General features: G+C 45.7%; 1 protein-coding gene across 7 annotated transcripts in view; it reads left to right on the forward strand.

The window, feature by feature from the left end:
- Positions 1-427: 427 nt before the first annotated feature.
- LOC110532701 (histone-lysine N-methyltransferase 2D) overlaps positions 428-24697 on the forward strand; it is a 47390-nt gene continuing 23120 nt past the window's right edge. For 2 of the 7 annotated variants that reach the window (XM_090185217.1, XM_036988716.2), the window contains exons 1-27: positions 3345-3486; positions 3673-3784; positions 4206-4417; positions 6533-6648; positions 6893-7055; positions 7203-7374; positions 7726-7840; positions 8158-8336; positions 8598-9028; positions 9264-10231; positions 10410-10547; positions 11349-11468; positions 11611-11715; positions 11985-12166; positions 12595-12759; positions 14709-14818; positions 14905-14952; positions 16585-16767; positions 17070-17249; positions 17540-17680; positions 20445-20575; positions 20832-21132; positions 21298-21474; positions 21749-22057; positions 22266-22390; positions 22568-24253; positions 24391-24558. In XM_090185217.1, the coding sequence (XP_090041343.1) occupies positions 3360-3486; positions 3673-3784; positions 4206-4417; positions 6533-6648; positions 6893-7055; positions 7203-7374; positions 7726-7840; positions 8158-8336; positions 8598-9028; positions 9264-10231; positions 10410-10547; positions 11349-11468; positions 11611-11715; positions 11985-12166; positions 12595-12759; positions 14709-14818; positions 14905-14952; positions 16585-16767; positions 17070-17249; positions 17540-17680; positions 20445-20575; positions 20832-21132; positions 21298-21474; positions 21749-22057; positions 22266-22390; positions 22568-24253; positions 24391-24558 (6864 nt within the window). In that variant the 5' untranslated portion in view covers positions 3345-3359. Of the gene's footprint in view, positions 1097-2607; positions 3042-3344; positions 3487-3672; positions 3785-4205; positions 4418-6532; positions 6649-6892; positions 7056-7202; positions 7375-7725; positions 7841-8157; positions 8337-8597; positions 9029-9263; positions 10232-10409; positions 10548-11348; positions 11469-11610; positions 11716-11984; positions 12167-12594; positions 12760-14708; positions 14819-14904; positions 14953-16584; positions 16768-17069; positions 17250-17539; positions 17681-20444; positions 20576-20831; positions 21133-21297; positions 21475-21748; positions 22058-22265; positions 22391-22567; positions 24254-24390; positions 24559-24697 lie in introns of those variants that run through there. The other 5 variants (XM_090185218.1, XM_036988717.2, XM_036988713.2 and 2 more) reach the window with 4 other exon arrangements.

The raw sequence follows: 24697 nt of genomic DNA on the forward strand, positions 1-24697 counted from the left end.
TACTAGGACTCTGGGAAGGGTGAAGGGGTCATTCAAGGCAAGAAGCCTGCCGGTTCAACAGGAGAAGTGGGACTGAATCTGGGCATGTGTTAAAGAAAGAGGCAATTATAGCAATGAATACCATAACCTCTCGAATGTCACACGATAGCCAATGTATCCTCCTAAAATCTAACATACAATAGAGGCATCCAAAGCCAATCATATTCCATTATTGTTTCATGCGCTCTTCTATACACAACGTGCATGGACATTGACGAGTCACATTTTTGCCTTGTTAATGAATTTGCATTGGGCTCAGTCTGATGATCTAACATATGGTGTAAAAAAATATTTTCAAAATCTCGTCCTACAAGTTCAAAATCAGAATATGCTATCCACTAAAATATTATAACCCTGAACAAGTTAAGATAGCTAACTAGTTCAGCTCAAAGCCAATAAGATAACAACTTGGAGAGGCGCGTACAAAATGCTCCCTTGCAGACATGAGAAATGTTGTTGTTTTAGCGACTTGACGGAACATACACACCGACACACTAGTGGTGATCCGGACAGGAATAGCTCGCTAAAGTTAAGACGTTAGGTGTCGAAAACATTGTTTCAGATAATGTCTGAAAGTTTAACGTTAATAAATTGAGATATTACTCAGTTTTGGGTCGAATATCGGATGCCAACTTAATGCAAGTCCGAACCAGTAAAATGCAGAGAAGCTAGTTAACTTGTGCCGTTAGTTAGCTAACGTTATCTGTCTATCTAATTGAGTTACCATCAACTACTAAACATTCCCCTATGTTTCGGAACATTGGGCTGTCGATCGTGCATGTTTATGGAAGATTGGCTATAATGTTATACTCGTCGACCATTGCTTTTTGTTTAACAATTTTCACGGCGTGTTAGCAACTGGCCATCAATTCTTGTCTTTCGAGCTCCGTGGCTGGCTAGTTATCCAGCCACACTCCGTGCACTTCCCCCACTCACCTCATTCTCCAGCCGGCAAGCCCGCTAAGTAAAATGAGGCAAGCATCAACCATTTAACTGTGTAGACTCCTACAAATATGGATTGTTTGGATGTATGAGGACACAACCATCTCATTGTAAGGTGAGTCGTTTGGTTGAATAACATCACTAACGAACTTATTTGACGAATCAATTTCTCTGACCTTTAAGGCTAGCTAGGTTGTAGCTAGCTAACGTTAAGTTCGTTGATCAGGATGGCTAACGTCTAGCTAGCTAACGACACTAAGTTAACTAGCTACTCGCTAACACAAATTCATATAATAATTCACTCAAATTACATTAGCTAACGTAAATGTAAGCTACATATTTAGTTAAACTGAACACCCTTATTATTTCAACTGCGTAGCTAGCCAACTGAGTGAGTGCCTTAGTTGGCAGGCGACCTAACTATCTTGTTTCCTAGTTAGCTAACTAACATGTAACTTCGCTAGCGAGTTTACCTAACGGTTAATGCCAACACGCTTTTGAGGTTTTGGAGTTGCCGTTTTGGACGCATTGATTTGAGCTAGCTAGCAAACAAATGGAGTTCTCTGGTTTATAAGTGTGTTGTCAGTGGCTTTCAGTTATGTGGTCTGAGTTTACAGTAATCATCATAGTGGTCGCTGATAGATTATAGCTAGTTATTGGGTTTGGTTACATGACTAGCTAGTTACATGGCTGTGTAGTAACGTTAGGTAGCAGTGGAACATTGTGCTGTACTAGTCTCCCTTCAGTGCAGGGGAAATTGACTAGTCCCCCAAACACATACATTATATTCAGCGTTATTTCAATCACACAGCTAGTAACGTTAGCTATATGATTCAAACTATGTGCCAACTTTTGGTGTTGATGTGTAAATCGCACTCTGCTCATTTTCATGGCAATATGTGCAAATTGTGATCTGAACACAACCAATTGCATTGGAACATATTGTTACGCAAGCAACTAACCATGGCTTGCTGTAAACACAGGTAGCCTATAACACTGGGATTTGTGAGTTTCTGCTTCAAGGCCCAAGTTAGTGACATTTGTTGAATGGGATACGCCAAAGTAACCCTCAATGTGGCTACCCATTGTGCACTACACGCATACATACATACGCGTACATTACATCATTAGGTGGAGGCGAGGTACATTTGATTTGTTGTTAGCTAGTGTTTCACACTTCACAGTAGAGGAGGTTTGGACAGATATTGTCTTCTCAGCTCTCATCCAATCCCCTGTTTTTCATTCATTTTAGGGTTAAGGCATAGCTGTACACAACAATTAGTGTGGACCATTTGACATAAGACCACTTTGAAAACTGAAAACGTCAGGCAGATTTTGGAATAAACTGTTGTTGGGCTCATTCGGGCTGCAGCCATTACTGGAGGAGGTGGTATGGGCTCAATGCTTTCCTGAGTTTTACAGAAAGTTGTGTGGCTAGAACTGGTTTAAACTCTCACTAAATCTGTCATATTGCTACATAGTTGGAAATGTAGTTTTTTTCATCGTTGACGTATCACAAATCGATTACTCATACAATTGTGGATTTTTTAAATTAATGTACCTTTAGTCCGTATAATTTAGTCGGAACTATGCTGCACAGTGATAGGGTTTTAGCACGATTTTGACAGTTGCAACAGGAAGTAATGTACAAGGAAGTTGTATTTTCTTTGTGTATCTCGGTTTAGGGTTGTTTTATTTAAAGAAAACAACATTTCAGTTCCTATATTTTGTTATTTTTCCATACATGACTTGTGTGGGTTTGGATTATGCATTTCTGGCAAAACAAAGATGGAAATGTCTTCAAACATGTATTATTTATTTAGTTAGCTAGTCACTGACACGCTATTTTCATGCAGAGTTTGCGAATCCCGAGTAACGTTAGCGAGCTACTTTGTTAGCAAGAATGCTACCAGTTAACGACGTAGCTAACGTTAGCTAGCTTGCGGTTTCAACTAAATTGAGGACATAAACAGCCATATTCATTCATCTAGATTGGATCGCGGTTAATCAATTACGTGTTTCAAAATTATGCATTTAGTGTCCCATGCATATAGCTAAAGGTTTGTATTAAATAAGCTTCTTGCTAGCTATATTTATTATTTATACAGTTCTTGTGAATTTGTCACGTCTGAGGTTATACGCTAACGTTAGCCAAATCAGCTAGCTGACGTCGGATATCTATTTTAATCTAGCTGTTATACTGCATCAATGTGAAATATTGGGCTTTTGCCGGGCACAAAGGGAAATTGAGCCTCGCTGGATTTTGCGATTGGACGTCAGATAGCATAAATGTGACTACCGGTAGTTGTTATTCCCCGCGTACGACTGTGGTAAATAATGTGTATATTTAATGTTTTTGTTGTTAATTTTGGTAAATTATGATGTGCCTTACCTCTAATATTATTCGGCAACTTTGTTTACGTTTCAGGCCTCTGTCAAGGAGATCAGGAGAGGGGATGGACGAGCAGAAATCAAACTGCGAAGAAAATGACTCTGAACCGACAGGTACAATAACATACCTGCTGTGGTGTCAGAAAAAAAAGTAGTTGTTGCTAATTATAATAATTCTTTATTTTTCAATTTGTTGCATGGATTTTCATACAGTAGCTTATTGGAATGTTCTTTAAAATTGAAGACAAATATAGGTTCAATGGGTAAGTCCTAAAACATGTGGACTAATGCTTTTCCCAGCTGATGACAGCGCCCCTATGGAGCAGCCAATCCCCTCAGAGGGGGAGTCAGAGGCCCCTCTGGCTGCAGAGGACTCCTCTGAAATTGTTGCTGCCTCTTCCAGCACAGATGTGTAAGTCCCTTCTCAGATACCCTAACAAAGGCATAGTGCTAGAAAAAAATAGATTTATTTTGGCAATACCTATATGTTAACAAGTCATACCCATATAGCATTCACCACAAAATATTGATTTTTCAAACTCCCACTGTGCTACCAAGAGTTGCTAAATATCCTCAGATCATGAGGGCTGTAGTGCACTGCCCAGCATTACATGGGAGACATGCAGTTAGAGGTGTACTCCCAAATAGTCTTAGCTGGGTTTTATATTTTCTGTGTTTGTTCATGTTGGAGGAGTATAATGTATGGAGTATAATATGGAATAGAATTGAATTGAGTGCTTTAGTAATTTTACTTCTTGATCCACAAGCTAGGCCTTATTTGGATCCATTTACCTGCATGCTGTCTGTCTAATACTGAGTCTCTGCCTGCACAGGGAGAGCAGTGTAAGGGTCTGTGTTCTATGTAACTGTGTGGAGCGCAGCCTGCACGGACAACGGGAACTCAGACATTTTGGGCCATTTTCCTCCCGGCCCGCCCTGGATCCCTCCGCTTCCTCACTGCCAGGGCCCGGGAACGATGACCTGTCTTCCATCGGATTCTCAGACTCCGACGCATCCTGTCTGGCAGCACTCTTTGATGACACAGGTGGGATGCTGCTGTTACTCTGTTAATATCGATGCATAGTTACTTTAATAACTCTACCTACATGTACATAAACTCAGCAACAAAAATAAACATCCCTTTTTCAGGAACCTGTCTTTCAAAGATAATTTGTAAAAATCCAAATAACTTCACAGATCTTCATGGTAAAGGGTTTAAACACTTTCCCATGCTTGGTCAATGAACCATAAACAATTAATGTACATGTACCCGTGTAACGGTCGTTAAGACATTAACAGCTTAGACGGTAGGCAATTAATGTCACAGTTATGAAAACTTAGGACACTAAAGAGGCCTTTCTACTGACTCTGAAAAACACAAAAAGAAAGATGCACAGGGTCCCTGCTCATCTGTGTGAACGTGCCTTAGGCATGCTGCAAGGAGGCATGAGGACTGCAGATGTGGCCAGGGCAATAAATTGCAATGTCCGTACTGTGAGACGCCTAAGACAGCGCTACAGGGAGACAGGACAGACAGCTGATCGTCCTCTGTGGCAGACCACATGAAACACCTGCACAGGATCGGTACATCCGAACATCACACCTGCGGGACAGGAACAGGGTGGCAACAACAACTGCCCGAGATGCACCAGGAACACACAATCCCTCCATCAGTGCTCAGGCTGTCCGCAATAGGCTGAGAGAGGCTGGACTGAGGGCTTGTAGGCCTGTTTGTAAGGCAGGTCCTCGCCAGACATCACCGGCAACAACGTTGCCTATGGACACAAACCCACTGTCGCTGGACCAGATAGGACTGGCAAAAAGTGCTCTTCACTGACGAGTCACGGTTTTGTCTCGCCAGGGGTGATGGTCAGATTCGTGTTTATCGTCGAAGGAATGAGCGTTACACCGAGGCCTGTACTCTGGAGTGTGATCGATTTGGAGGTGGTGGGTCTGGGGCGGTGTGTCGCAGCATCATCGGACTGAGCTTGTTGTCATTGCAGGCAATCTCAATGCTGTGCGTTACATGGAAGACATCCTCCTCCCTCATGTGGTACCCTTCCTGCAGGCTCATCCTGACATGACCCTCCAGCATGACAATGCCACCAGCCATACTGCTCATTCTGTGTGTGATTTCCTGCAAGGCAGGAATGCCAGTGTTCTGCCATGGCCAGCGAAGAGCCCGGATCTCAATCCCATTGAGCACGTCTGGGACCTGTTGGATCGGAGGGTGAGGGCTAGGGCCATTCCCCCCAGAAATGTCCGGGAACTTGCAGGTGCCTTTGTGCAAGAACTGACAAATATGGTGCAGTCCATGAGGAGGAGATGCACTGCAGTACTTAATGCAGCTGGTGGCCACACCAGATACTGACTGTTTACTTTTGATTTTGACCCCCGTTTGTTCAGGGACACATTATTCCATTTCTGTTAGTCACATGTCTGTGGAACTTGTTCAGTTTGTCTCAGTTGTTGGATCTTGTTATGTTCATACAAATATTTACACATGTTAAGTTTGCTGAAAATAAACGCAGTTGACAGTGAGAGGACGTTTTTTTTTTTTTCTTGAGTTTATTACCTCATTTACCTCGATTTACTGGTGCTCTCGCACATTGACTCTGTACCCCCTGTACATAGCCTTGCTATTGTTATTTCACTGCTACTCTTTAATTATTTGTTACTTTCGTTTCTTTTTTAAGGTATTTTTCTTAACTGCATTGTTGGTTAAGGGCTTGTAATTAAGCATTTCACTGTAAGGTTGTATTTGGTGCATGTGACATACAATTTGATTTCAAACATCTCATCACATTTTGATTTAGTTTTTTTACTCGAGTTGCCTTCTTGGTCAGGTCTCCTTTGAGAAAGAGGTATTTTGACCCCAATGGGACTACCTGGTAAAATAAAGGTTACATTAAAATACCTTATACCCACCGTTGATATTATACACAGTGTGCACCCTGCACAGTAAACCTATCCCAAAACCATATTGGAAAGGGTTTAATCAAAATTCTCTAGGCATTTGTTTTAGATCTAATCCCATTTCACCTCCCATTCTCTGTTGTAGTTTTAAAGCAAATTGATTGATCCAGGAGAGATATAATCCTGATCAGAAGCGAGGAACCATACAGATGAGAAGTGTCTAATCGTGTGTTGTGGTGAACAGGGGGCTGCTGGGTGCATCACTGGTGTGCTGTGTGGTCAGAGGGAGTGAAGCAGGCGGAGGAGGCTGAAGAGGAGCTGGAGAATGTGGACAAGGCCGTCATCTCAGGGACACAGCGGGTAGGTTAAACAAATGACACCTCTGATAGAAATCTGTGCAAGCTCTGAAGTCACAATTTGGCGATTGTTCTTGGAATAAACATGTAGGCACCCTAGAGTGGTACAGTTGAAGAACAAAATATATATATACACCATCTGGAAGTAATAGTTAAGAATTCTAATTAATTTCAATTGTGGGATCCTGAAATTCTTCCTACTGGCACTGTCTCTGACCCGTAACCTTGTCTTTGAACCTTCCTTCTAGCTGTGTGAATATTGCAAGCGTCTGGGTGCTACCATCCGCTGCCATGCTGAGGGCTGCTCACGGTTCTACCACTTCCCCTGCTCTGCTGCCAGCGGATCCTTCCAGTCCATGAAGCTCCTGGCTCTCCTCTGTCCAGAGCACGTGGACAAGGCTGAGGAGATGGGTAAGGACACCTCCCAATCTAGTTGAGGTCAAAGCCCAAACTCGATTATTAGGTTATGCTTTGTAACAGTGAGGTGTGTGTGTCCTCTGTGCTTTGTGTAACGATTTGGTCACTTGGTTTGCTAACTATGGTTTGTCTGCCCTCCAGCGGGTGAGGAGGCGTGGTGCGCTGTCTGTGATTCTGCGGGGGAGCTGCTAAACCTGCTGTTCTGTACAGGCTGTGGGCAGCACTACCACGCCTCCTGTCTGGAGATCAGTGCCACGCCCATACAGAGATCAGGGTGGCAGTGCCCGGAGTGTAAAGTGTGCCAGACATGCAGGTGAGTGTCTCTTTGCTGCCCAATCTCACATTACACATTTTTTGGTAATATTTTTGTTTAAAATGGGAAAAGCTCTCAATTTTTTACTTGTAAAATACATTTTCTGTTCACTGAATTGATGTGGGATTTGGGAGACTGTGAAGAGCCGTTCCTGAACACTATCTACCATGACAATCTACTACCACATGCTCTCAATCAGTAGGGGCAGGGGTTTCCCTGATCATGTGACATTACCAGGGGGAAAAAGTCTTGGCAGTTGTCAAAGTCTATTGGGTCTTAGAAACGAGGCATGTAGCTGTCATTGAATAGGTCGACTCTGGAGGGTAAAATTTGGGTTCTCACATTTTCCAGGCAACCAGGGGAAGACTCCATGATGTTAGTATGTGATGCCTGTGATAAGGGCTACCACACCTTCTGTCTCCAGCCAGCCATGACCTCTCTTCCCTCCGACACATGGAAGTGCAGAGTAAGACCATGTCTCACCTCCACTGACGATAGTCTCCTCTGTTAGGGAAGAAGGATAACGCTGCACTATAAAGGCCTAGAAGTCCTTTCCCATATGTTGACCATGTCTTACTGTAAATGGTTCATGTTATTGCTTTGTTTTTGCTTTTTAGAGGTTTTCAATGGAAACATTTGAATGACAATTACTTCTGTAAATTAAAATAAGGGTATGCAGAAATATAATATTTTTCCAGTACGTGATAAATTCTGAAAATGTATCAGTTTGTGTTTCCTGTGTGAATTACTCATTTAATTTCCCCCATGTATTCCTCATATCAGAGGTGTCGGGTGTGTGTGGACTGTGGTGCTCATGGTCTGACGCTGCCCGGCTCAACCCACTGGTTTGACAACTATGCCGTGTGTGAGGGCTGCCAACGTACCCGCAGCTCTATGTGTGGTGTCTGCAGCAAAGCCTCGGAACCACCCGTCATGCTGCCGCGCTGCATCAGCTGCCTCAGGTACGTCTCCTGCCCCCAGGTACGTCTCCTGCCCCCAGGTACGTCTCCTGCCCCCAGGTACGTCTCCTGCCCCCAGGTACGTCTCCTGCCTCAGAATGATTAAATTGGCAAGTTAATAAACCTTTTTCATCAAGTTGTCACACTGTATTTGACAGTGACCCGGCCTAGACACCAGCAGACGTTGATAACTACCACTATTTATGTAGCATTTGGCCCACTTTAATTCATCCATTCTTGACCAATCCTCTGTCGTCTTCCTAGGTGGGTTCACAGTGAATGCTCCTCTATATCAGAGCCACCTGAGGAAAAGTGTATCTGTTCGCTCTGCCGAGACAGAGAGCCTCTGGCAGACCCTGTCACACAGACAGACATGGTGGAAATGCAGATTACAGAGAAAGACCGGTCTGAGGTGACGATAGAAGGACAGACTGACACATTGGCTGAGATGACACTCCAGACAGAAGCAGCGGGTGAGGTGACGATAGAAGGACAGACAGACACATTGGCTGAGATCACACTCCAGACAGAAGCAGCGGGTGAGGTGACGATAGAAGGACAGACTGACACATTGGCTGCGATGACACTCCAGACAGAAGCAGCGGGTGAAGCTACGATAGGACAGACGGACGTGTCCAAGATGACCGGGGTACAGACGAAGACCAAGTCGGACGAGGAGGTGCCCATGGAGCTGGGTACGTTGACTGGACTGCTTTCTGTTGTCCTTGATAAAATGGTCTACAGATATTGATAGAAGGGTAGAGTTGACTGCTCCATCTCTGACAGAGCAAAATGATTAACTCTACCCTCGTTTTATCTTATCTAAGCCACCCTGACTCAATGTAATTTCTGGGATGCACTAAAGAATGGTATAGAATCTGAGTGTATGGTGTTAGTGGTGTGATGAAGATGATTTTGTCTTTTCAACAGGGACGGAGGCTGAAGTGGTAGAAACAACAGGGGTAGAGGAGGGGCCTCAGCTGGGAACGGAGGAAGTCCCTGCAGAACAGCCCATGGGCCAGGCTGAGGTTATAGAACAATGTGAAACAACAGAACAACAGGAGGCTTCTAGTTTACCTGTGGATGAGAGGCCAGAGAAGGCTCCTAGTCCGCCACCCCAACCCCAGGCCAGCCATGTCCTTGAGTCTCCGGAGTCACCAGAACAGCAACCGCCACAGTGGCCAGAGCCAGCAGCAGTAGTAGAGCTGGGCCCTGTGCACAGAAAGGAGAAGAATGGGGAGAACCAGGAAGTCAAACCCTCAACACAGCAGCAGACCAAACTGGAGGAGAAGAGAAGCAGTGAGGGCGTGTCTACCACCTCGCCAGAGTCACCAGCCCCTCCCATCTCCACGCAAGAGGTGGAGCATGTTTCCGTGGACACAGAGGAGGTGGGGCTAAAGGAGGAAGCTGCAAGGAACCCAAAGCAGGAGCGCTCAGGGTCTCCTCCTGCTCCATGTGCCGACACACAGGAGACTGCTCCTACTGTGGACATGGAGGTCAGGGCTACTCACTCTGAGGAAGAGGAGGAGTTTGGAGAACAGGAGGAGCAGGGGAAGGATGCAGACAGAGATGGTCATCATAGTCATCACAGAAGGGTTAAGATCAAGCAGGAACCCCAGGAGCAGAGGAAGCCTGATCAGCTCCTCCTGGATGAGATGTCCAATCAGAGCCATCCGAGTCACGGGGACGAGAGCAGTTCTGGCTTCCTGGGCTCCCCGACCGAAGGGGAGGCAGAGCCCGATGCACAGCTCTCCATGGAGCTCAGCCTCATACCCACCGAACGCTCGCGTTCCGACTCCCTGCTCACTGAGACAGACGATTCGCTGCCCTTTGACCCCCTCAAACCAGACGGGGAGAAGAAGAGGAGAGGCTCGCCGGGACGCTCCAGGGTCAAACAAGTAAGGTCCAGTAACAGGTCATAGACAGACTTTGGAATGAGTGTTAACTGCCATGGAGCAGAAGGCCATTTTACAGTGATAATGAGCTTCCAAAACTGTCTCTGCAAATGCTTCTGTGTTGGGTGATAGCTAGATTCAGTATGTGAGGTATTGGCATGGTTGGTGTTGGTCTTTTCAGGGGCGGGGCAGCAGCAGTTTCCCGGGGAAGCGGCGGCCTCGTGGTGGTGGTGGTGGTGGCGGCGGCGGCGGCGGTGGAAGGGGCCGTGGAGGTAGGAACCGCCTCAAAGCCATGGCCTCCTGCATCGACGCGTTCCTGGTGAGTTGAACTGACCGACGATACATAAACATTCAGACACTTTCATCCATCATCCATCCATTCACTCACTCATTGGATTGTGTCATCAAATGTTGACATTGAACTTTACAGTATATACAACCCACAGCAGCAATTTATCACAGAGATCTTGAATGTTTGGAGCTTGATCTCTGTCTAAAGTTCATTTGACACAAACCACTTGATTGGAACTTGACTGTATCAGAATATAATACATTCTATGTATAATACTTTCCCAGTGGTGGAAAAAGTACCCAATTGTCATACTTAAGTAAAAGTAAAGATACCTTTTATACAAAAGGACTCAGGTAAAAGTGTAAGTCACCCAGTAAAATACTATTTGAGTAAAAGTATTTGGTTTTAAATCTACTTAAGTATCAAAAGTAAAAGTATAAATCATTTCACATTTCTTATATTAAGCAAATCAGACGGCACGATTTTCAGTTTTTTTTAACGGATAGCCAGGGGCGCACTGCAACACTCAGACAATTTACAAATGAAGCATTTTGTATTTATTGAGTCCGCCAGATCGGAGGCAGTAGGGATCACCAGGGATTTTCTCTTGATGAGTGCGTGAATTCTTGTCCTGCTAAGCATTCCAAATGTAACAAGTACTTTTGGGTGTCAGGGAAAATGTATGGAGTAAAAAGTACATTTATTTTCTTTAGGAATGTAGTGAAGTAAAAGCTGTCAAAAATATAAATAGTAAAGTACAGATACTACTTAAAATTACTTTTTAAGTATTTTTACTTAAGTACTTTACACCACGGTTCCTTTCCCCAGCTGAGCATGACAGCAGCAGACACTGGACTCAGTAAAGAGGAAGAGGAGGGGGAGGAAGATGAGGCTATGCAGAACACAGTGGTGCTCTTCTCAAACACTGATAAATTTGTCCTGCTTCAGGTAATGGCTTCATGCTTTTCCGTTTGACATTTCCCAGTTACCCTGTGGCATTTACCATGTCAGATAGTCTTAGACATTTAAGAACCTTTGCTGTAACTCAAGCTGACAGGGTTTTTTTCTTCTCTCTTTCTCTCCCCAACAGGACATGTGTGTGGTGTGTGGCAGTTTTGGGAAAGGTGTGGAGGGGCAGCTTCTGGCGTGTGCTCAGTGTGCCCAGTGTTACCATCCATACTGTGTGAACAGCAAAGTAAGCATTCAACCTCTTTATTCTTTAGAACTTCTTATTTAAGCAGACGCATTCGCCACGGATAGTCTCCCTAATAATAAAACATGTCATTGTTATAGCACCTTTTGCATACCTATAGATGCTTTACAGTAGGCCACTATAAGAAATCAAAATCAAGGGTTCAAGTGTTGCAACAACACATCTGGCTTCCTGATGACATTTTCAGGAATGAAAGATGTAAATCTCTTTTTGATTTTCCACGCTATGCCCCTCTTGTCTCCCTCCTACAGATGACTAAGATGATGCTGCGTAAGGGCTGGCGTTGTCTGGAATGTATCGTGTGTGAGGTGTGTGGCAAAGCCTCAGACCCGGCCCGCCTGCTGCTCTGTGACGACTGTGACGTCAGCTACCACACCTACTGCCTGGACCCGCCCCTACACACTGTACCCAAGGGCGGGTGGAAGTGCAAATGGTACAACTCTTTCATTCATTTAACCTTTATTCATGCAGGTTATTCTCATTGAAAAATAACATCTATTTTACAAGAGACACCTGTTTGAGACGGCAGCCAACTCTCACCATCCATGACACTCCCTGTTCAGTCATTTTGGATCTGAAAAGGTACAGATGAAAATGAACTGAAATGGAGAGTCTGCATGATATGCATGAAAGTCCTGCTGCTAAGCTTGAAAGTTCAGTCCTCTGCCTCACTCTGCCCATAACATCCTCTTCCATCTCTGGATTTCACCTGAATTTTGACTTGGTCTGATAGGTGATGAACTTTAACCTGATGGCTCATTGGCCTATTTGCTTTTGTCAATCAAATGTACTTGTACACCCCTTTTTTTAAAAGGTTGTTTTGTGATTTATTGATTCATTAATTGGTTGTTCCCTGTTTAGGTGTGTGTCCTGTATGCAGTGTGGTGCCAGCAGCCCAGGGTTCCACTGTGAGTGGCAGAACAACTACACCCACTGTGGCCCCTGTGCCAGCCTGGTCACCTGCCCTGTCTGCAGGGAGAACTTCATGGAGGAGGAGCTGCTGCTGCAGTGCCAACACTGTGACCGGTGGGTACCACTCATTACAACTACACAAACATACATACAGTAGATATCTGAAAGATTGTTTCCAGTCTCGTACTTCTCATCTGTGGGTTGTGGCTGTTTACACAGAGCCCTGTGAATTCTCTCTGAACACTGCTTCAGGGAATAATTTTCTCGCTGCATGTAGTGCTGAAAGGTGCTGCCCCCTCCCCATGGACTCACACACTGGTCCCTTATAGTGCTGGTGGCTTGTCAACCAGTACAGAGGGAAGATTAGGGTTCTGCCTGAACACTAGTTGGTATGGGCTGACACATTTTTGGTCTGACACATTTTTGCTGGTATCTTAACTCTCTTGGTAGAATGGACAATTCTCCCATCTCCAAATGTGAAAGCTCTGTTGCTTGGTGTGTCATTCAAATTGTGTACTTCTTTCATATTTAGTTTACTGACATAGCTATCAAGCCATTTTGCACCACACACTGTCTGTGTACATGCAGTTTCAATCACAGCAGATCCTAAGGTTTCAACTATAAAGATCTCCGTATCAGAAGCAGATTGGTTTAGAAACAGTGTAATGTAACTGCACTATCTCTGTGTTTACATTTTCCTCTGTTTAATTTGTTCATTTTTATGAGAACAGTCTTTTAACCCAATGGTAAGTGCATTGACAAATGGCACATTTTGATCTCCTTCCATACCGGTCCTGTGGATATTTGCCCGGAAATTGCGCCCTCTTCTGGTTGTCTTGAGAACGTGACTTGTTGGTGCCTTTTCTCTGCTGCTCAGTGAAACTCACTTGCATTCCATTCCATCTGTTATTGGCCCGACAGACGTATTTTCGCCAAAAAAAATGTATATTGCCGACAAAAGTCAGCACAGTACAAGCAGTCAAAGCCAACGGTTTCTCCCTACCATACAGACAGGCTGTATCTAGCAACTTGAAAGATAACACTGCATCCGGGAGAACCATGTCGTACTTGTGCATCCTATTGTACCTGTGTTCGAAATCAATGATGTAGTCCGTTATTGCAACCCGGAATACCTCTAGTGTCACAGGCCGGCGCATAGCCTGTGGCAAAAGTGAGGGGACACGAACAACGGGTATAAGCCAATCAAAAAGGTTCTTTATTGTAAACCAAAACTTAACTTTAAACAAAGAAAAAGGAATGAGGTGTGAAAGTATCATAATGTGAGGTGTATGTAAAGTGCAGGCATGTGTGAATCTGTGTGTGTGAATGACTGAGCGAAAACTATGCAAAACTACAAAGGAACAAACAAAACAGGATCATACCTGGAGGAGCAGAGAGAGTGATTAGTGAAGCCGTTTAAATACCCTGAGCCCAGGTGACTCCAATCACTAAGGACCCTCCTCTGCCTGCAGGAGGAAGCGCCCCTGCACTGCAGAGGGGCCGTGACACTAGTAACACTGTCAAAGTTTGAATATGGCTCGTAGGCACAGTCTTTCTCTTCTTTAAGAAATACAGAATCAAAGTTCCCATACCGTCATCCTTGTTCAAATCCTTCAGGGATATTTCCAGTGCTGTATCTCTCACTCTTCCCTCGAGCAATAATACCACCGATAGTGCTTGCTTTTTCTCGTCCAGATTAGTAACCCATGTTCAGATTCCAAGTCCAACTTTCATAGGACTTCTTCTCGTCAAGGTGAGGGGGCCCATTGTAGTTATTAGCCATCCTCTGCTACCAATGTTAACTTCAAATGATACAACGACTAGGTTCCAGTTTAACAACGTTTACTTCACCGTATTTCCACAGTACACCTTCACACTTCAGCCAGGTCCATCTCCAGTGAGACTACGGAGCAGGCGTACTAATAACAGAGTGATAGCACCGTAATAACAGAAATATAGGGATACTTAAAACATGAACTTAACACATGGTTCTTGAAGTTCCAAACCATGTTAATGTTTTATCAGAATAAGAGCTCTATCCTGCATTGTTTCTCTTCATGCAGGTGGGTGCACGCTGTGTGTGAGAGTCTGTACACTGAGGACGAGGTGGAGCAGGCATCTGATGAGGGCTTTGCTTGCACATCCTGCACTCCCTACGTCCCCAAACCCATAGGCAAGTCTATCAACTTAAAACATATGAGTAGAAAAGGCGAACATTCAGTGACTTGTGGATTTCTCACATTGCTTCTCTGTCTGCAGTAACGGTGGATTCAACCTACATGACAGCCATGAAGATAAAAGAACCAGGTATGTTTTCGCCTCCTCAGTTTGTAATTCAGCTAACGTAAACTCACTCACTTTTGTACATCACCTTGGTTCGTACAATTGACCTTATTTTAGCGCCCAGAAAACGTAATGTCAATAGCATTGTAAAGCACAATTTCTCCCCTTTCCAACAAAATCCATGCCGAGACCGCCACGCTGCACGTTTCTGCATAATTCAACAAGGCAATGAGCTCCGTCGGGTCTTTCTTTTAAATGACGGGTGGGGAAGCGAAACTAATGCGTGGTGGAGCTCCATCTGTCCTACTTATCACCTTTAAAATGGAAATAAAACACTATAAAGAGTTTATATAATGTGTCATTACATACCTATTTAAAGTTTTGTGTCGAATTTGAATCGGGTTTTTAGGGCGGTGCCAAAGTGATCTTCAGAAGTAAACAGCGGCTTTTGAGAGTCATGATCGCTTGCAGTGATGACGCAAAAAATGACTAGGTATCCCCCTGTCACGTAGAGTAGGCCAGAAGGCTGAACTGGAAAACCTAACCTCCATCAAAATAAAAAGTTCTTCTGTGCAAGTGTGTTTATTTACAAAGTGATTCCGGAACAAAAACAACAGTACTGCCATCAAACATATACCTTATGGGAAAGCTAAAAACAATGCTCCATCCACAGCTCAATCCAAAATGCCTCTCCATGAACTGAAAGAGAGGCTCCTTTTGTAGGGCTAGCCCCTCAGAACAACACCAAATAATTAAGCAATTACCTATACAAACCTACATTTTCCATTTAACTAAACATACTAAAGTATATACATTGCAACATGTTTCTGAAACAATATCACAACCTAACATTTACAAAATTACATCACTACTGACAGTGTCTTTCAATATTCCCATTTACATTAATGAGCCATTTGGGACAGGCACTACAAAGTCAGCCCAATTTCCTTAGCTCGGGTCCTTATCCAGCATACCCGGAAGCTACAGAGATGGAGAGAGCGAGGAACAGAACAAACAAACGTGCTCATCCACAACATCGATAAGTATAATACATATTGCTTATATTAAACATGAACACTGACATAAGTGTGAAATGTATGTACTAAGACAGAGAAGTTAACTTGTGTGTCGACCCACATTGTTAACTCTGATAACGGAGCAGGGGGGAGTGATGAATGTGTGCGTGCGTTAAAGTACCAAATGCCGCCCGCGGTCAGTGACGAACTTCTACGTCACACCCCTTACCCCCGTCACTGTCCATGTCTTGTTTTTAAAGGATGAGTGCTACACCCGGTGGAGAGATTGTAAGACAGAAATAGTTGCTTTATGCGTGCTGTCCGTTACGACATGACACGCCACAATGTAACGGAGGGTCGGTTTTTAAAAACGTTTCTCCAATAGTATAGAGCCATTATCATGTCGATCAACGCTTGAATAGAAACCCAGTTCACACCCCAGATTTTGAAGTCAACACAGTCACTACAATCCCATTAGTTTTCTTTGCAGCCTCGTTTGAATGTCACGGTTGCACACATTTGTACGGAATGGGGTGAGTTTACGTTAATCTTACTTGCAATGACAACTTGGTATAGCATATTCACTGTTTGTATAGTTACATATCAGTCCATCTCCAAACACTTCCTCCTCCCCGTCTAGAGCCTCAGTTCTACCGGTTGGAGGGGGTGTGGCTGACCGAGACGGGAATGTCCCTACTGCGCAGGATTTCCATGTCTCCCCTACACAAGAGGCGGCAGCGGCGCTCTCGCCTGGGCATGCTGTGTGGTGATGGAGGACACGACAGCATGGAGCTAAAGGACGGGGATGGAGACGAAGGAAAAGGTGGGTGTTGCCATTTCTTTCTCCTCTTTCCATGATTTAACTGTCCAAGTGACGGGGGTTGTAAAGGAGAAGGATGAAGTCGGTTGCCCTTTGATACTGATCTATGGTCAGATTTGTATTTTTCCCCTAATGGATAAGAGTAGGGTTTGGTAAGCTAGCTGATCCCAGAACTGACCAACTTCTACCAACTGTGTCTACTTGCTTTAACAGGTCTGCTTGGATACAGTACATCAGGCATGTATTTGACTACCCACCCTGCCTTACCCTCTGAATTGACCTTTAATCCCAATCTGTTGTTCAAGGCTGTGGGGAGCCCATGGAGTGTGAGCCAGGAGTTCCTGGTGTTAAACAGGAGCCTTCAGGGAGCCCATACAGGGAGCTGGGAGCAGAGGGAGGTGCTGAGGGTATGGAGGAAGGCCTCCTCAAAGGAGTAGAAGAGACGGACGAGGGAAAGAAGAGGAAGAGAAAACCCTACAGACCAGGTCAGAGGTCAACTCTAATTAAACATCTTGGGTAAAATAGTATTTATTTTCTTTGATTTGCTTGATTTGAGTTTGCCTGGTGCAATGAAACGTCCTGAAACGTCCTGAAAGTGCAGGTCTGGCACTCCACGTATTTGAAAGAAAACAGCTACTATTAGAGCCCAGGTCTGTCCAACAGACCCCTGTAGTGAGAGGATATCATTTGTCACTGCTCTATGATGGTCACATTCAAGCCAACTGCAATTCAACATTTTGAAATTGACTTTTTAAAACATTTTTATCTCCTGCAGGGATTGGTGGCTTCATGGTGCGTCAGAGAAAGTGTCACACACGGATGAAGAAGGGTCTGTTCCCCCATCTGTCTCATCTGGCTGGAGATGGAACTGTTACGACAGCCAGACCGACAAGAGAAAAGCCTGCCCTAGAGGAAGGCAAGTTACAGAAGCCATCTAAGTCAGAACATTTCAGTGTTTGACCACTATCTGATAGAGGTCAAATTCTAATTTCTTCAAGGAATATGATAAACCTTTGACGACCACTGCGGAAATAAGTGTTTTCATTCATATGTTTTAATGTGTCATCCTCCGGGATTTAAATGTTTATAGTGTGGATGTATGATTTATTTGTAATTAATGTTCCCTCTAAGCTGAGCGCGGTAGCCCTGAGACTGCCACGCAGAAATATCAGCCCACAGAGAGAAGCATGTGATTCAACTTCACTCAACTTTCTAGAGCAGTGGTCACCAACCGGTCAATTCCATCCGACTGGTCGATCTCCAAGGCATTCCTAGTTGATCTCCAAATATCTCTGTTAAAAAAGCAACGATAAAGCCATGTTCTTATTTTTTGTTTTATTCATCTGTCTGGCAGTAGGTGCACCTGATTCAGCTGCCCTGCGCACCGGGTCAGCCAACTGTTGCCTTTTTCAACCATTTCATGTGTCTGAAGGTACAAACTCTGCCTTCCTGGTGGGCGCAGATATCAAATCAGGTGCACTATAGGCCTAACGCTGGCCAATCAGATGTCTGATGACCGTGTCTTCAGTAACTTAGCAGGCATTAAGAAAAAGCGACCGCAAAGTTGATACTTGTGAGATTTCTAAACGTTTACAACAAGACTAGAGAGAGACTGTCAACGAATGCAGTAAAGAGCTGCTGTTTTTATGAGTGACTTCATGTTTAAGTTCTTACTCAGCACTGTCAACACTTTGTATTCAACACTTTTTAATAAGACATAAAATGTGTGTTCTCCCTACTTCCACACAGCGCTACAACAAGCACTGCAGCAGTAATGAATGAGGAGGAAAGACTATCTTTAGGCTAGCGTTGATGTTATTATTACCGGCTTGGGTCTTTTTTAATATCCAGGAATAATATGTATCTGTTCATAGGAGTAACAACATGAATTTGTGCATGAGGCAGAAATAATGCGGTGTGACTCGAGTTTGGCCATCAGCTGGAAGACCGTCACTTTTTGGTCAGTGTGAGTGGAGGAAATGGATGTTGACAGGTGGACCCTCGGTCTGCTGCTCTCTCCCTACGCTGAGACTGAACATCAGATACAGGCACCATCAGCCCAGTAAAATAAAAAGCTAATTATTTAAATGTATACTCACTCAGCTATGCCTCACCAGTAATACAACAACGGATCTATTACCGGCGTGATCATATAGCCTACCTTAAATGTAGAAATATATTTTATAAAACTTTCCTGAACAGCAATGCATTGGCAGGGTAATTCAAGCAAAGCCAATATATGGTGATAATGTATTGGGCCTATAGCTTACTGCACAAACCTAATTTCTACAGTACTGTTTTTAATTGGTTAATGTTGCATAGGCTTACATTTTGTGATCTTGACTCAAAAAATGTTGGTGACCACTGTTCTAGAGTTTTCCCTGTTAACACGATTAACGTTTCTCTTTACTGAGGCAATTGTGACACGCAATATTAGCCACTTTCAATACAACATACCGAAATACAACGAACTATGCAAGTAGGATTCTATCTCATTGACCCGCACTACTCAGCCCGTACTCTAAACAGACCCGTGTGGGATAAACAATCAGAGCTGCAGTAGACCTATATGCAAATAGTCCATTGCCATATTTTCAACTGGACTGTTTTTACAGCATGAGCGGTCATGAGTAGATGCGCTTGTTTTGAGATCAAAGCCATACTGCATGTAGACACGTGTGCACATTTTATTCATATCCTTTGCTATTTAGCTAGTTATTAGCCCAGTTATAGATCATTTGTAGTCAGCAATAGGAGTGATTTTGTTTCCTACAAGAGCACAACACGTGTACATCTTTGAAAAGCAAGTCGGGTAAAGATAATTTTTTGGGGGTCTGTTGTATTTTGAGACGGGCTTGAATAAGTAGCCAATACGCAGAGGGTAGCATAATTGGTCTGATTCTCTGTGATATTGGTATTGGAATAATAATTCATTTTATTTTGTAAAGTGGTTTCTTGAATCAAACTACACATTTTCAGTCACCTCCTTTAATTTTTTAAAATGTACCTTTATGTAACTAGGCAAGTCAGTTCAGAACAAATTCTTATTTACAATAATGGCCTAGGAACAGTGGGTTAACTGCCTTGTTCAGGGGCAGAACGTCAGATTTCTTTGTACCATGTCAGCTCGGAGATTCGATCTCGCAACCTTTCGGTTACAGGTCCAACGCTCTAACCACTAGGCTACCTGCCGCTCCGTCCCTGTCTGAAGGACAAGTGGATTAACAGGTTAATGTCAAGCCCTGCATTTTATTTTTATTTTTTAAGTCTCATGGAATGCAGGTCTACATTGAACACCACACATTGGCTGCTGCTGTAGGCTGAATGATAGAACAGCTATTTCCATGTTAAAATGTTATGGCATGCATTTTCTCCATGTTGTTGATGGTAGGCTGCTCTGGTAGTCCCACATTATGATCAAATAGCCACAGTAGCCTACTTGGCCACTGTTAAAACTGTAACTTAAAGCAGGTACAGCATTAATATTCACAGTAAACAACTGAAAGTTGCACATAATTTTCACAAAGTTCAAATTTCTGCTCAGCAAACCAGAAGTTTGCTCAGTGCCAAAACAAATTGTACGAAACATTGTTTGTAACCCAAAATAAAATTGAATAAAATTCAGTTCAAAATTGGCATTCTGAACATCTGAAATGACACCGGGTTGTGTTTGTTGACAGGGCCTCACCCAGACACACCTACAGATGGCGCCCCGGAGACTAAGCCAGCCGAGGGAGAAGGGGAGCAGGCCAAGAAACGACGAGGCAGGAAGAAGAGCAAACTGGAGGACATGTTCCCAGCGTACCTGCAGGTACCTTCTCTCTCACCACTTCTCACCATGGGCTAGTCTAAGGCATTCATATAGCAACCTAAAGGACTGGTTTCCCCAATACAAATTTAGCCTAATGGACTACAAAGCGTGCTCAATTGAGATTCTCGATTGATGTTGCTTCTTAGTCCAAGGCTAGGCTTAATCTGTGTCTGGGAAACCAGCCCATAGTGTCTAGTGACCATTCAACTCCATATAGGCTAACATCATCATTCTCTCTCTGTCTATGTGTGTGTAGGAGGCATTCTTTGGTAAACAACTGATGGACCTGAGTAAAAAGGCTCTCCTGGTTACCCCAGGACAGAGGCATCATGGGGCCATGGGTCTCCTACGTCCTCCACTGCCTCATGCACGGGGGGCCAGACCCACCGCTCCTGACACAGTGGAGGTCCGGGAGCGAGCGATGGGGGCTGGGATGCACCTGAAGCAGGAGGGGGGTGAGGGATCACAGGCTCAGGTCGAGGGATCAGTGTTGTCTTCAGCTGTCAAAGATCAGGGCTCAACGGATCCTCAAGGCTCCGAAAAGGAGAAAAATGAAGGTAAGATATCATAGATGCTAAAATGTTGCCAATTGTAATAAAATTGACACTTCAAAACTTTATTTTCTACTAACTTACAGGAATTGTGTTTTGACATGCTATCAATTTGGTCTTGGTGGATGTTTTTGCCCACTGTCCTACACTCTTGTTTTTTCTCTCTCCCAGGACTTCCTGAGGGCATGGAGAGTCAGGACTCTGAGCAGTTCTTCAGGAAGATCCTGGGGTCATCAGAGGGAGTGTCTCTAGGAGGGTCCCTACAGAGCAGCATGAGGCCCATCCTAGAGGGAGGAAAGGGGGAGATGAACTGCAGCAGTCTGCCACAGAGGAGCCTTCTCACAGGTAGTGAGTGGTACAGACCTGAGTGCTGCTAGGGGGATCGATACCCTTTCACACTATCATACCTAGAGAGCGCACTTTTAGAGGAAGTAGAAATGAGTGTGATGTTTAACTTAGACATCTGACTTAGAGAAAGGACTAGAAAAGGGGAACAGTGTGATGCTATATGGAGCAATAGTTTGTTGTTGTAAAGGACCCTTTATGTTCAGGAACCGCTCATGGCCGTTCAAAGGTCATGGTAAAACAGGACAGGTCTTTCATACAAGCTGATCTCTTTCAGTATCCCTGCCCTCTGCTGGTATGATGGACTCCTTCCCTGGACTTTCTCAGTCTCCCTTCTTTGACATGCGGGAAAGGGGTGGCCTGTTCAGTCCAGATGGCGGAGAGGAGAGCCCGTGGGCCAACCCCTCCACCCCAGCCACCCCCTCCACCCCTCCTACCCCGACCGAGGCAGATGGAGACGGGCTGTCCTATAACCAGCGCAGCCTCCAGCGCTGGGAGAAGGACGAGGAGCTAGGAGAGATGTCCACCATCTCCCCTGTACTCTACGCAAACACAAACTTCCCCACTCTCAGACGGGACTACCCAGGTGACTTAAGAGTAAAAATAAAAGACTATGAAAACGTGGAATATTCTAATTTTTATGTATTTGTTTGCTCTTAATGAGATGGTGCTTCCAGAGTTCTAATGAAACAAACTTTTGTTATCTCTGAAAATGAACCAAATATCAAATGTTTTCACTTCAGTTGACTGGAATAGAAATAATTTAAGTTGTGATCCTCTCTCCTCTCTGACAGACTGGTCCAGTCGCTGTAAACAGATCATGAAGATCTGGAGGAAGATTTCAGCTGCTGACAAGGTTCCTTTCCTGCAAAAGGCCAAAGACAATCGAGCGGCTCAGCGGATCAACAAGGCACAGAAGGTGAGAGTTTAGGCCAGAGCATTGATTCATAGGGCCAGCTTCGTTGACCCAGATCAACCCCACTCCTAAACTAAGTCCACTTGAAGTCTTAATCTTCAGGAAACCAGCCCAAAGCATAAGGTTGTCACTGTATGCAACCTCATTGCTTCTCTCCAACTGTCTCTTCTCATTCCACAGCAGGCAGAGAGCCAGGTGTGTCGGCCTATCAAGACAGAGGGGGGTGGTGGTGTTCGGGTCAAAGGTGAACGTCCCAACCTGCACCTCCAGATCCCCCCGCCCTCAGGTTCTGTCTCCACCTCCTCTCAACCCAGCTCGGCGGAGAGCCCCTTCCCTTTCCACCCTGACTCGGGATCCTCTTCCACCTTCTTCCCTGACGGTCCTGTCAAGACCCCGGGCTCGGCATCGGCAGATATGCGGACAGATCCCTTTGCCAAGATGCCTCCCCAGTCACCCCACCCCTCCACCCCATACTCCTCCCACCAGGCCGCCTCCAGCCCCATGCAGGGCCAGGCCTCTTCCTCAGGTTACCCCCACCCCGGGCCACAGGCCCCTCAGGGACACCCGGCTAGCCTTGGCCCCTTCGACATGCAGCCAGGGAATCCCCGGCGGGCTCAGCAGGTCGACCCCTTCTTCAGGCCGCAGCAACAGCAGATCCAGGGTCACCTGCCCCAGTCACAGCAGGGCTCTCAGGAGCACTTAGGCCCCCCAGAAAGCCCTCGGCCCAGGGGTGGAGGGCCCGGGGACTCTCCTCTCTTCTCCCCGCCCCACACCACCCACTATGGAGACCCATTCCGAGGCCAGCAGCAGGGGATGGGGCGTCCAGAATACGGTTCCTCCCCCTCCCAGGTGTCCTCGCCTTCTGGGATGGGACATGGGCAGTACAGGGCTGATATGAGCGGGGGACCCTCTCCCCGCTCCTCCTCCACGGGACGTCAGGATCTGAGTAACACGGGCTCCCCTGCAGGGATGCTGGACTCTGGGGATGGCTTGTTCAAGGCTCCCATGACACCACGGATGCACCAAGGAGAGAGTGGGGTGGTACTCCATCCCGGAGCCTCACCCAACCACCCCTCTGAGGGCTACCGCCAGTCCACTTCCACCCCGTTCCAGGACCCCTATGCCCAGCCTCCCCTTACCCCAAGGCCCCAGTCTGGGGACAGCTGCTCCCCCCTCCCCCAGCAGAGGCACCCCCAGACTCAGCAGGAGTCCTGCCCCAGGGTCCCCTCCAGCCCACAGTCCCAGGGCAGCTCCCTCTCCCCCCTCACTCCTGGAGCCCCCTCCAACGACGCATTCTCTGTCCAGTCCCCAGCTTCCACCTCCCGCTTCCAGTCCCCTGACCCCTACTCCCGCCCCCCCTCACGCCCTCAGTCCAGGGACCCCTTCGCTGCTCTGCACAAGCCCCCCCGGCCCACCTCTACTGCTCCCGAGGGCACCCCCAGCTTCAGAGGCTCACCTCACCCCAACCAGCCTCCCTCACTCCCCCCGTCGTCCACCCCTGTGGGGGACCCTCTCTCTGGGAAACCCTCTGGGCCGCATGGGTTCAGCCGGGGCCCCAACATAGCCTATCAAATGGCGCAGCAGCAGCAACAACTCCTCCAACAACAGCAACTCCTCCAACAACAGCAACAGCAACAACAACAGCAACAGCAACAGCAACAACTCCAACAACAACAGACTCAGACTATAGGTGCCGACTTCCACTCCAGGATGCCCCTCCAGCAGAACCCCACAGCCCCCTGCCCCCCTGAGGCACCTCACCCCCTGGGGGCTATGCCCGGTGCCCAGGAGATGCCCGACATGTCAGCAGTTCAGGATCCTTCACTACTGGGCCTCAGCCCCTCTGAGTTGGAGAAGCACAGACAGGTAGGTACATGTTCTATTTGATGAGGATCTTTTATTCCATCACAGGGCTTCTGAATCCTTCAACATCTACAGGTAAATATTTGTCATTTTTTTGTCCTAACGACCTCTGGCCTGTATTTCTTATTTTCCTCTGATAGCGACAGAAACTGAGGGAGTTTTTGATCCGGCAGCAGATGCAGCGAAACTCTATCCGGCAGGAGAAAGAGGCTGCAGCATCCAGCAGTGCTGCCACCGGTTGGCCTGGAGGAGACATGGCAGCATATCAGCAAGACAAAGCCCACCGTGCTCCACCACCCTACCCACAGGTACACTGTTATGTCAACCAATGTCTGAAATCAACTTGGGTTGTGTTCAAAAATGTTTTGAAACTGGGAGGCAGTACCTGTCCAATAACAATGCTTTTTTTGTCCTTCCCTATTACAAAACATTTTGCTACAGTTAGCC

This window comes from Oncorhynchus mykiss, chromosome 9 (assembly GCF_057628025.1).
Source record: "Oncorhynchus mykiss isolate SJ-2025 chromosome 9, ASM5762802v1, whole genome shotgun sequence".
Lineage (NCBI taxonomy): Eukaryota > Metazoa > Chordata > Actinopteri > Salmoniformes > Salmonidae > Oncorhynchus > Oncorhynchus mykiss.